This window comes from Apteryx mantelli, chromosome 21 (assembly GCF_036417845.1).
Source record: "Apteryx mantelli isolate bAptMan1 chromosome 21, bAptMan1.hap1, whole genome shotgun sequence".
NCBI classification, from domain to species: Eukaryota; Metazoa; Chordata; class Aves; order Apterygiformes; family Apterygidae; genus Apteryx; species Apteryx mantelli.
This window is the reverse complement of record NC_089998.1, coordinates 6577436-6593691: the sequence shown is the minus strand read 5'-3', so window position 1 is coordinate 6593691 and position 16256 is coordinate 6577436. Positions and strand designations below refer to the sequence as shown.

At 46.6% G+C, this 16256-nt stretch overlaps 2 protein-coding genes across 2 annotated transcripts; both read left to right on the top strand.

Moving 5' to 3' along the window:
* The first annotated feature begins 3929 nt into the window (after nucleotides 1-3929).
* LOC106486074 (torsin-1A-like) lies at nucleotides 3930-8236 on the top strand. The gene is made up of 5 exons (XM_013944608.2): nucleotides 3930-4657; nucleotides 5830-6098; nucleotides 6185-6360; nucleotides 7348-7475; nucleotides 7610-8236. Exons 1-5 carry the CDS (start codon nucleotides 4471-4473, stop codon nucleotides 7852-7854), a joined length of 1005 nt encoding a protein of 334 aa, XP_013800062.2. The 5' UTR covers nucleotides 3930-4470; the 3' UTR covers nucleotides 7855-8236.
* A 1247-nt stretch (nucleotides 8237-9483) lies between these two features.
* On the top strand, nucleotides 9484-14205 carry LOC106486073 (torsin-1B-like). The gene is made up of 5 exons (XM_067309015.1): nucleotides 9484-9669; nucleotides 9796-10061; nucleotides 10846-11021; nucleotides 11490-11617; nucleotides 12063-14205. The coding sequence occupies exons 1-5, from the start codon at nucleotides 9489-9491 to the stop codon at nucleotides 12338-12340; spliced, it is 1029 nt and encodes a 342-aa protein (XP_067165116.1). The 5' UTR covers nucleotides 9484-9488; the 3' UTR covers nucleotides 12341-14205.
* The last annotated feature ends 2051 nt before the right edge of the window (nucleotides 14206-16256 follow it).

Genomic DNA, 16256 nt, shown 5'->3' with positions numbered 1-16256 from the left:
AAATAAAAATCACATTTGTCTCTCTTTGCAGAGACTGTCAGCATTCACTGTGGCCAAATAGCAAAATTATCATTAATAAACCTTTCGGCTGCTGTATGTTGTCCTGGGTAGGTAGGTAGGTACTGTACCAGCATAGACCAGGTGAAGCTCTGGTCCAGGTCACCATTGCACCCAAAGGTATAAGGTCTCTAGGACTAGTTACTCATCCTGCTTGCACAGCACTGAGCACAATGAGACTCTGGTCTACAACTGCATTACAAGCTCAGACAAAAGGACTTTAAGGTTGTTGCAGAGAAGGACTTCTCAGTTGCATTTTCTAGAAACAGCATCCCTGTAAGTGCATCAAAGTTGCACAGATAATCAGACATGATCACAGGAATGATTTCACCCAGGCAGATTTATTTGAACACGTGTATGTTTTTCCCCTCACCCAAATCCCAGGTTCACCCATCTCTTTTCCTTGTCAGATGATCCTTCCTCCCACAGCACAGCAGTGCACAGTGATACAAGGGACTCTGTGATTCTGTACCACAGACAACGATTTTTAAACCTGCCCAAGGCAAATCGTGGCTTAAGTTCTTGAGTAAAGATTTTAAAGAGAGAATAGAGTTGCTAATCCTTTTGCTATAAACTACCGTGTTAAGAAGAACTTTCATCTTCTTCAAACCTCAGCTACCCTACCTGTGACAGAAGGATGACAGTCTCTTGACTCCCTGGGTGTTGCTAGAATTAGACAATGTTTGCTCAACATTAATGTAGATTTTGGTGTCCAGTGTTATTACTACCATCACATTATAGAAAGGTCAATGAACACAGTCCAGTGAGTCAGAGCCTTCCCACAGCGCTTAGTGTCATCCTCAGAGTGCAGCCAGGCTCTGTATTTGGATAAAGCCCACCACAATTGCCCCCCTTAAAAGAGCCCAATGTACGTCAGTGACAGCCTTTTCCTGTATCTGCCTCATCTCTGTGTTTAGAGATGAGGAACATTTGGAAGATGATGCTGAAATTAAAGCAGGAGAGGAAAACAAACCCAAGCCACGTATACAGGAAAAAAAAAAAAAAGACTCTAAAAACTCAAAAATAAATCACACTCCTCTCAGAAAAACTCCAAACACTAGAGAGTGTCTAGACACAGCTGAAGACAGGGAGAGAAGCTGTGGTGGACAGAGGTGTGTTCGAGTAAAAATTAAACTGAACATAGGAAAGACAGAATTTGCCACTTTTTTCCCCCCCTCCAATTAGAAACCTTCAGTGAGAACCTCTTGCCAGTTCAGCATCTCATCCCTCTTACTCATGATACTCATGTTACCAAACCTCTTTCATAAAGCACTTAGAAATATAGAGGAGCTTATGCATTCTCCCACAAAAATGAAGACTTTTTCCGGGAAAAACATTGGTTCAGTGACCCTACAATTCCTACCTGTAAACCTTTTGCCCTCCATGGAGACAAGGCAGAGCTGAAACACAGATTCCCGGCATGCTGCCCCATGGCTGGAGACATTAGGTGTCTTGGATCTCCAACTCAAGGACAGAACTGCTAGGTATGCTGCCTCATGAGCAGGGAGCCACGCTAACCAGCTGTACCCCAACTTCTCCAGGCTCTCTGCCATGGAGTTGTGAGCCCACAGTCCTGAGAGCACTGATTTTAAAGCAGCAATGAACAAATCAATTTGTGAGTGGGTGACAGAAAATTTCAACATACCAAAATCAGAGTAAAGCTCCCATCCAGGATCTTCTTCTCTCCACATCCCTGGCCTTAAGTGCTCTACCTCTGCATTCCTGATCTCTCCCTTTGCAATACACCCATCCCGTGTCCACCACCTCCCCTGTCACAATAGCCCTATCACTCCTACCTACTCACTGCAAACCTCCCACATCCTCCACCTCATGCCACCACACCCCCATCCCACATCCTCTGCCTTCCCTCCTCCTGTAATTCACCCGCACCCTCACCTCTCCCGCACCCTCACCTTCCCACCACAGCACTTCCACTTCTCATCAACAGTGCAGATCACCAATACGTCAAATCAACAGTGAATGCTTTTTGAAGTTTTTTAATGCTTTTTGAAGTGTTTTCCTCTCAGCTATGAATCTTCACTAACTTCAGCCTGTGGCAGCCGACTGAAGATGGCTCACTGCTGGCTGAGCTGCCACCACCTCCCATGCTGAATTGGGGGAGTGGGGGGTGGGAAGCAGTCGGAATACATGACACTATGCCATTTTTGTGCCCAGGGCACAAAAGGGCAGTGAGTCCAGGGCAGAGTTGATGCTCTTACCAGCACAACACAACAGGCAACAAGACATGCACTGAGGACTGTGTGTTGAGGGGTCTGTGCTCCACTTGGAGCTTCCAGACAGCTGTTCAAGGAAATTGCCATCAGTGTCAACCTCACTATTGCTATTAGACATCTCATCCATGTCTGGGCCCAGCTTGAATCCATTTAACTTGTAAGGGATAATGAGATAACAGCATGATACATTGCAGCTGAAGGTTATTTAAATACCCATCTGGTACCTGTTAGGCAGCATGCATCCTATTGTTGTATAGGAAATATATGCCACCTCCCTCCCATACGGAAAGGAGAAGATCTATAGATGAGTCCCATCCTATCCATTTTCTATGCATAGATGAGGTAATTCTCCTTCTCTGTGTTGTTTCTAACACGCTGCTGTGCATTTCATATCTGTGTTTTGGGAGATGCAGTCCCTTCCAGGCTGGTGGCATCTCATGGAAAGACACAGAACCACAGTGAAGAATTTACTACTGTGAAGCAAATTCACCCTTTGCAAGAGAGAACAACACTTTACCCTAGAGATTCAGAGCTGACAATCCATTTCAGAGTTCACAGGTTCTAACTGCATTTCAACAGCCGGACGGTGAAACATCTGCTTAAGTCTGTGAGGTGAGCAATGCAACCTGCTTGCACCCTTAATTCAGATGCAGAGCCAAAAGAATCTACAGGTCGCAGCTAAATAGCCTCATTTCTTTATTCAAACTCTCCATCTTCATCTAAAAGATGACTCTGGTGGTCTCAGGTCCCCTGCTGAAATTGTCCACGAAGTTCTTGTCCCCCATGAAGCCTGAGCAGCCATAAGGGCTGGGTTGTCTGGTATCCCAAAAAATCACATTTCATAACACAAATGGTCAGCTCTGTTTTTTTTTTTTTTTTTTGCAGATCTGTGCTCCTCTTTCTTTTATTTTGCTCAGGCAGGACTTTCTGTTTTTTTGTGAAAGTTGCTCTACCCTGTAAGTTATAGTCTAAAACCTTTTGCTGACACCCCATCTAGTGTTCAGAAAAGACAAATGCAGTGTCTCAACAAAATAGAGTTGACTGAAAAAAAAACAGCATTTTTTCAGCAAAATTAACCACTTTTGTGAAAACATCGACATTTGAGTTGACTTCAACAGAGTTCTGAGAGAGCCCAGGCAAAATGGAAACCTGCACAACAAACCTATTGCCAATTCCTTCCTCTGGCCTCTGCAGCCTCCATGTATACTAAGGGAGAGAGTGCAGCCTGAAAGCCTGACAAGCCCCACTTCTCAGGTGTGTAGCTCCTTGGCACCCCAAAGACTGGGGGCTTTGAGGACACCCCACTGCAGGTTAGTCATCTACGTAGACCACCTTGGAATAAGGGGCCAAGACCCTAAGCCATGCCCAACTCAAGACTCAAGGGCAGCTGACAGAGAGAACTGTCCAAAATGGGTAACAAGGGGGCTTTCCGGGCACTCAGCAGTAAGCACCACAGGGCACTTGGAAACCTGGATGTCCTTTCAGAGGCACTGATTGTTTCAAGGGAGACGTCAAACCTTGAACATGTCTTGAATACTAAACAGTGCAGTCAGCATTCTTTCTAATGAGATTTTAAGAATAAAATGAGAGATATTCAAAAGAGAAAAAAAATTCTTTGAGAAAACAAAGGCTATTTCAGTGTCTTTTCCCTTTTGCGAATGCATTTTTTGGGGCAGGAGGAACACCATAAAGTCAGCAGAACAAAATATCAGCTTGGAAAAATTGATTTTAAACAGTAGCTTTTTGAATCATTCAGTCCTGTGAGATGCAGAGCTCCAGCCACTTCTACAGAAATCTTTGGGCTCTGTGATGCTAGGTGTGCAGCCCACTGGGAACTAAGCCCAAAACAAATACTGCTCTGTTCTTGGTTAATCACCAGATCAATTAGCACCTTGCTCAAGATGCTATGAGGTTTCAGTCCTGTTCATCTCAAAGTAGGGAAGTGTTCTGATAAAACTCTCTACCAGTGCAGCAACACCATGCTCACGACAATTTCTGTTCTTAAGGAATAGTGTGATAACTCTGTTTTTGACATTAAAGCAGTAACATACACAGCTTACAGGAGAACTGGCTTCCGTCTGCTTGAATAGCCTAAAGCCACACACTCCAGGAAGTTATTCTGCCTCTTTCCGTTTTGCTTTCCTTTTCTGCCGAGCCAGGCCGGCATTCAGTTCCTACCATGAAGCTTCTGAATGCTGCTGGATTCCTTATTCTCGTGCCCACTTTCATGCTAGCTCTGGACCCCCTCAGCACCTCAATCTTCATGGGAGGGGCTGCTGTTGCTTGGCAGCTCCTCTCCCCTCACTCCTGGCTCAAGTGCAGTCTCCTGGAGTGCTGCAATATGAAGGACACGCTGAACTTGTCAGGTAAGGCAGTGGCAAGGGCATCATGAGCCAGGTCATCGGTGGGACTGGCTGGTGGTCCTTCCCTGGGGAGTGAGGGCTTCCTTCTTAATGCCAATCTTCTTTGGGGTGTTTGTGGGAAAGAGAAGAGTTACTGCCCACAGCACCTCAAGAAGGCAAAAGCTAAAATAGCTTATCTTACGTGTATTCATGTACCTTAGCTGTCACTGAAGCACTGGAGCATTTTCCTTGTTGATGTCTTGGTTTACCTTGGCAGAAGCAGGCAAAATTCTGGAGTGGAGTTTAAGGTTAAGAGCTAATGAAATAATCCCATGTCTTCATGAGATGGACACCCCAGTGGTATTCCACACCCCAATCAGTGGTTGCTTGTAATGTATGTCAGATGAGCAGCAATTAGTGGTAGCTCTAAGATTCAAAACATACTGCTGCTTTTCCCTGAGACGAACAGGCTGAATATCAAACAGTCCTCAGTGAAAGGGGAAGCTGGGCAGTTCCCTGCCTGAAGGGAACTAGTAAACGGTCCAGAAAAGGTTACACAATCTTTTAACCATAAATTCCTGATTTTGCCATCTGGAAATCCCCCTTCCCTTTGTCATGGGACTACAAATAATGTTTCATTTCAGGGCTGGGCTGCAGATTTCAAAACAAACCCTCAACTGCTGGAGACCTGTGTACCTCCAGCTACTTTATAGGCCACTTAGTATCAGCTCTGGATTTGGCTGCTTACAAACCAGCAGTTTTCTTGGGAGTATTTTAGCCACCGAGACACCATTTGCAGTACTTATTATAAGGGGACATGATGTGGCAACAGAAGCACACTTTTCTATAAATGTGAGGAATGTCAGATGCCACAAAAATAGTTAATGACAATTTACAACATGCAGTGAACATGTCTCTGCAAATACAATCAATCCTATCCCAAGTCTTTATAGGAGGCAGCAGCTATAATACTACCAGGATTTCTGCCTAACTCCTGCAAACTACTTGGTTCTCAAAAAGGCCCTCAAGAGTAATTCAAGAGTCTGTCTGTGAATTTGATTCTCTACTGATTCACAATCTCACCATGGACTAAAGGCAGTGAATATTTGTTCTCCCCACTGGTCATTCAGCAGTAACAAAAAAAGAAGAGGAATAATACGACATTTACTGACTCTTTTCTCCCCTCATTCTTTTAGTTTTGAAGATGGATTTGGAGCAGAAAGTCTTTGGCCAGCATCTTGCTGTCCAAATAGTTCTGAGAGCTCTGAGAGCAAATGTTTATTCCAAATGGCCCAAGAAGCCTTTGGTGATGTCTTTCCATGGCTGGACAGGAACAGGCAAATCATTTGTCAGCAGTATCATTGCAGAGAACCTCTATCAGCTTAATATACCAAGAAGGAGGTTTGTGCACCACTTCAGCACAGTACTGCATTTCCCACATGCTTCACATGTCCATCTGTATAAGGTATTTCCAACTTCATCTTACTTTCTTGAAACAATTTATCTGCAATTCTGAATGTAAATCCCAGATAATTTTGCCTCTTCTCACAGGAGCAGCTGCAGAATTGGATCCAGGGGAATGTCAGTGCTTGTCCAAGGTCCCTTTTTATCTTCTCTGAAATGGATCAGATGCCACATGGCCTGATAGACTCTATCATGCCATTCCTTGGCTACCGTGAAGAGATTGATGGTGTTTATTATGGCAAGGCAATCTTCCTCTTCCTGAAGTAAGGAAATCCAAAGGCCACAAAAGAATTAGTTCCACAGAATCAGCAGGGGCAAATGGAGAAGCAATTGCTAATAGGTTTGCAGCTGGCTGCAAGCATGGCTGAGCAGCTCAAGGTCCCTTGCTGTCTGTCTTTACAGCATGTTATCAATGAACATGCCCAGCCATCGTGTCAGCCAGAACGTCTGAGTTATGCTACACCATAAGGAGAAACGAGTTGTCCTAGGGCTGAACAGGTTCCCACTCCTCAAGTGAATGGGATATGGACAGGTATCCATGTTGGCTTCCAAAAGTCCTGGACCCACCAACTTCTCCAGTGGTCAGTAAATATGTTTTATCCTGCTCTGTAACATCAGCACTAGGCAGACAGGTCTTTATAGGATGGGTGGGACTCACCTAAGGAGGCTTGGCAGCTCCGTACACACAGAGAGGGGAGGACTCACCTATTGAAGGCTCCTTGCATACAGAGATCAGGGAGGCATGATTCCTCCATGTATTATTCCTGGAAAATCCGTTTGCTGAAGGTCATCTCAGCTATGTCCATGTCACATGACCGATTAGAGTCCAAACCCTGAGCCTTGGGCTAGTGTAACTCTTGGCTTGCTGTTATGTTCAAACACATGGCCTACAAACAAAACGCAACCTATTTCAGTGCAAGGCAGTTATTAACGAGATGAGTAACAGCTTGTTAGAGAGCCTTTCAGTGACACCTGATAGTGTGACCAATCCCCCCGCTCTGCTGAAAAGTCAAACTCAGTAGTTTAAACCACTGTCCCGGAGGAGTGCTCACCCATCTGACACTGCTTTCATCTGGAAGACAGTGTGGTCTTTGTCACTTCCCACCTCTGAGCAACACTCATCTGTATAAGTGTGCCACCTCCATTCTAGTGCAGAACAACACACAGAACAACTTAAACCATTGCTCAGACAAGTAATAAAGATGGCAAAGATACAATTCTAATGATCCAGTGAATCTCTTTCCTCACAGCAATGCCGGAGGAGATAAGATAACAGAGATTGCTCTTGATCACTGGAGGAGGCAGAAGAGAAGAGAAGAAATTCCTCTAAAGGAGCTGCAGTCTCTGATGTCTGAGGAAATTTTCAGCAACGTGAACAGTGAGTATCTCTGGGCTCCCAGGTCCCAAGACTGCTGATGTGCACGGTCTCCTGTAGAGTGACCATGGAAGTGCACAGAGACACACTGGCCTCCACAGCACTCAACAGTAAAGCCCCCCAATTCTCTCTTGTAGGTGGTTTCTTCCACAGTCAACTGATACAGAAGAACCTGATTGACTATTTCATTCCTTTCCTTCCTCTTGAATATAAACACGTGAGAGAGTGTGTCCGGGAGGAGCTGCGCTTGCAAGGCCACCTCGAGGACGAAGACCTCATGACAGAAATCGCCTTGGCAATGACTGACTACCCCAGCAAAGAAAGACTCTACTCTAGCAAAGGCTGCAAGTCTGTGGCCCCCAGAGTGACTCTGAGCATCTAGACATTACAAAGCCAAATGCCTTGTGTTCTTGCTACAAGAATACAGCAGATGGAAGAAACAATAACTCCCTTTCCCCTCCCTGCAGCCCAATCTACACATTCTTCCTTGAAGATATTTGGGCTCTTGCATACCAGAGGCAGTCTTATTCAAGAGCCCTTAAATAAGTACATGGGACAATGTGACAATCGTGGTATAGAGTAAGCAGAAGAGGGACATATGTGGGTGATGAGATTTGCTCTTCTTGACCCAGAAATACTCCCCAAAAAAGTATTTTCAAGGGGACAACCTCCCACTTCTGTTGCAAGACTGTTTGTACCTTAAGTCCTAGCACTGCCCTAATTAATAAGAGCTATTCATAAATAATCATTCTCAGTAATCGTATTTGCTTTGTTTTATACTGATTTTCACCCACCTATCTCAAAGAAATCACAAGGAGATCAGGAACACTGTTCCTGCTTTACAGGTATGGAAACTGAAGCACAAAGGAGGAGAGTGAGTTTCCCAAATCATCCAACAGGCCTGGGTCAGAGGCAGTAGTCCTAGTTCGGTGTTCTCTCTACTAGGCACTGCTGCTTCACCTTGATGTATCTAGTTATCCCATACCACCTGAGCTGTTTGCATCGGAGAACACTGTGCGCCATTGCCTCTGATCAGCAAATCAGAAGGATGCAGAGAAACCCTTCATATCTCAACACCATTTCTCCGGATATCTAGACATCAGTGTTGGCTCACCTTGACTGTTATACAGTCTTCTTCTGTTACAACCACCTGCTGTGACACAGACACAGGGAAATGCCTCTCCTTGAATAGCCACACTTCCGAGGGACAGTATTTTAAATTAAAGCATCCAGCAGGTTCTTTCTGGGGTAGCATTTCTTCTGGAGGTTGCAGAGTTCAGCACTAACCGCAGCCCCTCTGTGGTTTGCTCACTGTCTGATGCAATCACCAGCAACGGTCCCCTATGCCTGACGGCACACTGCAGATCACGATGCTGACACGTCACTCCCAGGTGCGCTGGTCAAAAAAAGAGAGAAGGTTCACAGTCTTGTGACACGGGATGAGGAAAGGTGTTAGCATCGTTGTCCTCTAGGAGCGACCTGCTGGGGTGGAGGGGAGGGATGGATGCTGAGTGCCTACATGAAGGCACCAAGGACAGGGCCTGGCTTGCTCTGAGGGGAATGGGACGAGGAAGACGAGGCCTGGCTTGCTCCGAGAGGGATGGCGGCACAGAGGATGGGGCCTGGCTCACTCTGACAGGGAGCAGGGTACAGAGGATGGGGCCTGGCTTGCTCCGAGGGGGCCAGAGCTGTGGAGGACAGGGCCTGGCTTGCTCTGAGAGAGAGCAGGGCCCTGAGGAGGGGACCTGGCTCCCTCCGAGGGAGACGGGGCACTGTGGCACGGCAGCCTCTTCTCCCCTGCCCACGGAGGGCCTCCCCAGCGCCTCATCACCTTGCTCCCCCTGACGTCATTCCCCCCACCCTCGCGTCACGGCCCGCCGACGTCATCAGCGCAGGGCGAGACCGGCGCCCCCCGCCCCGCTCAAAGATGGCGGCAGCGGCGCGCGGGGCGGGGGCGGGGCCCGCGCGGGGGCGCCCGCCCCAAGATGGCGGCGGGGCGGGGCCGCCGGAGCCGCCATGCCGCGGGCGCCGGCGCTGCTGTGGCTGCTGCTGCCGGGGCTGGCGGCGCTGGAGCCCCTCAGCGTGGGCATCGCCATCGGCGCCGCCTCGGCGCTCACCGGCTACCTCTCCTACCCCAGCTTCTACTGCAGCTACGTGGAGTGCTGCCCCGGCGACGGGCACCGCCTCAACGCCACCGGTACCGCGCGGGGGGGGCGGCGGGCGGGCGGGGGGGGGAGGGGCCGCGCCGAGCGCGGTAGCCGTTGACCGTTAACGGTTGCCCGCCGGCGGCGGGGCCGCGCTGAGCTCGCGCCTCTGCCCGCAGCGCTGAGGGCGCAGCTGGACGCGCGGCTCTTCGGGCAGCACCTGGCCAAGGAGGTGGTGCTGAAGGCGGTGGCCGGCTTCAGCCGCAACCGCAGCCCCAAGAAGCCGCTGGCGCTGTCGCTGCACGGCTGGGGCGGCACCGGCAAGAACCTCCTCAGCCAGATCATCGCCGAGCACCTGCACCCCGCCGGGCTGCGCAGCAAGTTCGTCCACCTCTTCCTGGCCACGCTGCACTTCCCCCACGAGCACCAGGTCAAGCTCTACCAGGTAACCCGGGACCCCCCAAACCCTCCTGGGGGGTGTGTGCGTAGGAGCCACTGCTTTGGGGGGAACCATTGACCATGTTGCGGAAGGTCCCCGGGTACCTCCGGCCTAGCAGCGCCACAGCTTTACGCGCAACCGCCTGTTTCTAAAGTTGGCGCCAAGCTTCCGCGATGGAGGTTGAACCAGTTCTTCGTGTGTTCAGAAAGTGAAACAGCAATGCCCCGAAACGCCAGGAAATCAAAAGTGAGAGCGGGTTTTCCCAGCGCTTTCCTCTCACTGATGCCATCTGCCGATTTCTGTGACACTCAGTGTTAGGAAAGAAACCCTGCTTTACAGCTAAGTAACGGGGAAGTGTAACTGATGCAAGCAATTTTTGAGTGACTTTATTCCTAGAAATCAGATTTCTGATCTCTGTACTTTAATGTCTGCTGTGTTGGAAGACTGGGGTTTGTATGAAGGAAGAAACATTGATTAAAAAAAAAAAAGTCTTTCATTTCTAAGATTTCCCATCTCCATCTGGTTTTCATGCCTTATCCATTCACCGAGGAGAAAGACTGAGAAAGTCTCATCTGTGAGCAGGAAGAGAATTCACGGGTAAATTCAGTGCCACATGTTAAAGGGATCATGGTGTTTATGGCCCTCTCTTCAGGGGTAAAATAATATAATCAGTGAGTGTGTGACACCAGCCTCTGAAAGGGAGTCCTTAGGGGCTGTTACATACAAACCTCCTGCAGTAAATCCACACGAGACAGGGGTTTTCAGTGTTTCTTGACCTCTTTTTTTCCAGGAGCAACTGCAGAAATGGATCCAGGGCAATGTCAGTGCCTGTCCCCACTCTGTCTTCATTTTTGATGAGATGGACAAATTGCACCCAGGCCTCATTGATGCCATCAAGCCATTCTTAGATTATTACGAGCAGGTTAATGGGGTGTCTTACAGGAAAGCTATCTTCATTTTCCTCAGGTCTGTAGCACCTTTTCCAGTTGTTTCAAGGTACTGAAAGAAATCTGTGTGTATCTGATGACAATGATGCTCCTATGTGACCTGATTCAAAGTACAGCAGAAGAACTGCTCCAGAGCAAAGACCCTGAGTATAAACATAGAGGGGAGCACTATGAGCCCTTGAACAGGAGGGCCTGGGGCTACAGTGGAGCAAGTCTGATGCAGCGTGGCAGACAGCTGCAGTGTGCTGAGCTCGGGAGACTGGCCCAGAGTGCAGATCACATGAGAGTTCAGATTTTGGGGAAGTTCTTTGGGATGGTTGCAGTGATGGCAATTCATAAGATTTGAGACTTGCCATAAGCTTTGGGTTATGGGTTTCTGTTTTGGTGATTTGTCTTCAAGAAGATGAGCAATACATGTAACCAATTAAAAAGAAACTCTTGCTCAGTCTGTCTCTATTAATGGTTGTAACTTTTTCTTTCATGATAGCAATGCAGGTGCAAATCTAATTAATAAAGTGGCTCTTGACTTCTGGAGGAGTGGAAAGCAGAGGGAAGAGATTCAGCTGAAAGACCTGGAGCCAGTGCTTTCTGTAGGAGTCTTCAATAACAAGAATAGTAAGTCAGGTTCCCCAGACTTACTTCACTCTCTAACTTCCTAAATGCAGGGTTCGTCTCTGCAATCTGTACCTCAACCTGCCTTGAGATTGCTCTGCTTTCTGTGTCCCCCACCTCTGTACAACAGTGCCCTGGCCCATTCCCCTCAGTCCCTTTGCTCCAGGGCCATGTCCTCACAAGAAAGTTGTCGGTGCAGAAGTTGCTCTGCAGGCACGCTAAGGGGTGCAGTGACAACTAATCCATCCAGCTAACAAGTGATCCCTGATCCTTCCAGCTGACTGGCACTCCTTGCTTCCTTGGGCAGCGGTTGAGATGACCTGCTTTATGAATTTGGCATCCTGCAGATCCTACCTTATGTGGGCCTGATTCTAGAGAAACTCCTTCCCATAGATCTTTTTTTTTTTTTTTTTTTTTTTTTCCCCCTCCTTTCTCCCAATTCCTCCAGGTGGTCTGTGGCACAGCAGCCTCATTGACAGAAACCTCATTGACTACTTTGTTCCCTTCCTGCCCCTGGAGCACAAGCACGTGAAGATGTGCATCAGGGCTGAAATGATATCCCGTGGCCATGCTGTCAATGAGAAGGTGGTTGAAGTGGTGATGGACGAGATGACGTTCTTCCCAAAAGAGGAGAAAATCTACTCTGATAAAGGCTGCAAGACTGTACAGGCCAAGCTGAATTTTCACTGGGACACTGTGATGAGAGATACAAAGGCTGAGGGTTGATTAGCCTTCACCTCTCCAAAGCACTTTCGGAGCTTTCTGCAATTTGTATATCTGCATTTAGGCTTTTTACTATTGTAAGGAGTGTGGTGAAAATCCCGGAGTGAGCTGTGTGGGCTTTTTATTTTTTTTGAAACTTGAAATCCCATTGCTCATCTCTGAACTGGCAGGTATCCAAATGTTGCCTTCTCCCCCTCCCTCATAGAAAATTTCTGAGCAGAGTATATATAACGCTGGATACAGCCTCTCCCGCTTTGTTCTCCTAAGTGCTGGGATTATTAAATATTTCATTTCCCTTCCACAAAAAGTCTAGACTAGAGCAAAGGAGTAAAACAAAGGAATTCTTCCAGGCAGCTATACTCCCTTCCTTGTATGTGGAGGGTCTAGTTCATGGGCCAGTGAAATCAACGGTGGTGTGGCGTATTTAGGCCTACAGTAGTGCCTGCAAGGGTAAATTCCTTGATGCGTTGCCAGTAAGAAGCTGGCGTGCTAGAAGACTCCTTGCTCTTTAGAGCGGATGGATGCTACTGTGGCTCCTACAGGTGGAGTCAGCTATTCAGGGACAGAGGGGCAGAATTACAGCACATGTCTGACTGGCATCACATCATGTCTCCTCCTCCAGTGATGTGGAAAGTCATGATGAGCTCAGGGATGTCTGTTACTAAACAGCAGAAAAAGGGAGAAAGTAATTGTTTGCCCCTCTCCTCCTTTTGGAGGAAAAGAAATTGTGATCTTTTCTCTCTTTATATTTTTCTAACTAAGGGGGCTAAGTGCATTTGTGTGGAAACTCTAGGGTGTTATTCTGCCTGAGCACAGGGAATCATTTGAGGGATTTGACTGTTAAAACCTACTAGGCCAGGCTGTTCTTCAGCAGGAAATCTCTCATGAGGATTTGACTGTTACAGCTTGTCAGGTTAGTCTGCCTGCAGGCTCCTGGGCCTGAAGTCTACCAGATCTTTAACAGTCCCTTCCAGTTGCACCCAATAGACCAGGGATGGGTAATCCTCCTCTCCCCTTGCTGGAAGACACTTTCATGGCAGAGGTCATTTTTTTTAATAGTGTATTTTTTTTTTACTGAAGTGTAAGCAATAGAAATACAAAGCCCTTCTTAGAGCATCATAGAGAAGGGAGTATGGGAAACTGGATCACAGAACAACGTTCCCATACCTCACGAGAGAGGTATTTTTAAAGTAGCTTTTAAAGTTAAAGGAGGTCTGTGTGGCAAGGTGAGTGGCACTGCTTGCCCAAGGGGTAAGACGAAATTGGAATTTGAAAGTTTAGGAAGCTAGGAAAAAAATAACCTCCACCCACTTGGTAAGGTACCCACTTAGGATGTGGCAAGCTTTAACTCTTATCATCCATCATTTGTGGATCAAATAGCTTAGTGCAAGATAGAAGTGCCTCTCACTTAGGCAGGTGGATGGTAATGTGTCTTAAACTGACTTGAGGCAGTGGGCTATTTTTGTGCTGCAGAATCAACTCACTCATACTCCAACTTGCTTTAAGAAGTGATGCAGAACTTGTAGGTCTCAACACTTATGTTAATGCAAACTACAACTGAGAGCTTAATGCTTATGTTAACCTCTAAGTTAAGTGTCAGTTTTCTTTTACAATCTCATGTGGAGTTTGTCAGATGTTAGCAAACTGTTTGCACTGATGCAACCTTCAAAGCCAAATGCTAACTAGCTATTAACCTTGGGATATTGGACTGTTGCTTTTGATATATAATGTTTTGCCTATTAATGACTTATTCATGGGCGTAAATGCTGCAACTAGTTTCAGTTACTCTGAATGCAAAATACTTGTGCAATCTAAAAACACTAAATATTACTACTGTATTGCAGTTGGAATAAATCTTGTCACTCTTCCCTCTTGTTTGAGTCATTATCAGCTACAGAAAAGTACTACTTTATGCCATTTCCAGCCAGCTACCTTGCAGCTTTCTGTTAAGCTTCCTTTATTCTTAAAAATTTGTTCATAAGAATAGTTAGATAAGCAGATTAAAACCTACCAGGTCATCCAAGAACACGATAATAATTTCAGTAGTTAAATACAGTTCAGGAGATGTGCATGTAGGAAATGAGCACCTATGAAAAAGCCTTCATCTCTGTTCTGCTTTATCATTACTAGCCCTACTGCCAGGCCAATAAGCCTCAGGTAGCTTGTTTAACTATTTCTCTTCTGTGCTCTGTCAGGAAAGCTGGTATTCAAGACAGTTCTCTGCCTTGCATCTAGCTGGGAAAGGCAGGATAGGACTACAGGCTTTCATCCTAGCTCCACTGGCTGGAGCATCTACAGCCTCCCTAGCACTGAAAAAGACCCAGTGTGCAAATCACAGCTTAATTCAAGTAAGGTTACAGCTATTGGCATCAGCTTACACCTCCCTGAGCAGTTAGTTGTTTATGTTGTTGCAGACCACGTGTTGTGCTGTTTCTAACACTGCACAAAAACTCATTAAGGGGTACGTATCAGAACCATAGTGGTTTTATTCATCAGGACTTTGTCACAGAAGCTGAGCCCTGGGCCTGCACCACTCCGCACGCACAACAACTTGGGCGTTTGACAGTAGGGGCCAAACAGATGAGTCGTTAGGGGCAGATGGCCTCTTTCTATCAAGAAAGCAGCACTTACTACAACAGGTTCAGGTCAGCCTGCATTTTATCTATAGTTTATCAGCAAGAGAGCTGAGAACCTACCCTATAGAAAAACTTGAATTAAAGCAGCAGTTGCTTGTAGTGGACTTTGGCAAAAACAAACAAAATTCAGTCTCAGTAACAGCTCAGCTGCCCTCATCCAGCCAATGAACTGTTTCTCTAAGGCTCAGACCTTTTCCCCCGTTCAACATTTTCCCTGAAGTAGTCTGCTCCCATTTCAAACGAAATGTTAAAGAGTAACGGCCAAAGTTATCCAGTCACAGCAAGAAACAGTCCGGATCTGTTTTGAAACCATACAATCTAAAGAGGAGAGAGAACTGCAGGATCAAATGTTGGAGTGATTTCAGGCACACCTATTCCTTTTACCCAGATGCTGGGAATGCTCCTAGCCAGGTCTGCTGTTTTCAGGAACAGAAGAGATTCAGCAGAGAGGCAGCCCTCAGTCTGACCACCATTCCTACATCCCCTGGATAATACTTGCTAGTGTAGATACTGCAGTGGCACATAAAGCAGAACTAACAGTGTATTAATGCTGGAAGAGCCACAGTACTGTTTCATTGAACTGTGTCTTTTGATGATAAGTTACCAGACAGTAGTAAAAGTTTATTGTTTTCACGTCTGCATTTTTCCATTACCCGGTTATAGCAAGTCATTCGCTATAATCAGTATGTCAAAGAAACCACTACATAACCAAGTTCAAAGCACCCCTTTGCTGACAAATAGGACTGATAAGTTAATTAGCATATTATACAGCTTCAGAGCAGAACTGGACAGTTGCCCATCTTACTGGCCCACTTTTCTCCTGCAGAGCATAGTTCAAGATGCTGCTACTACAAACATGCGCAGCTTAAATCACAGACTACAGCATTTTCAGAGTTACTATTTAGACAGCAGTATCACGGTGGGAGGAAGAGACAACAAGCAGGGCGTTATCTGCTCTCTAGAAGGCAAATTCATTTTTATGATACTGTTCAGACGAGCGCATCTAAAACTAGATTCTGCTGAAGTCCTCCTCTGCAAAAAGCGCGCGAATGCAATTAGTACCAATGCTTGAGAAGCGCAGTTTCCACTACAAACTCCGTCTGTCTCCCTTTCACCCAGTAACAAAGAATCACATCTCCTTCCCATATTATTCCCTTTGCATACAAAAAGGGAGAGATCTGTGCTCAAGCACAGCTGAGCACTCCAGCCAAAAAGGTAGTATGCTCTTCCTCAACAGGTGGTAAGTTTGTGCAAAATTAACATCAAATCACTCAATGCAAATA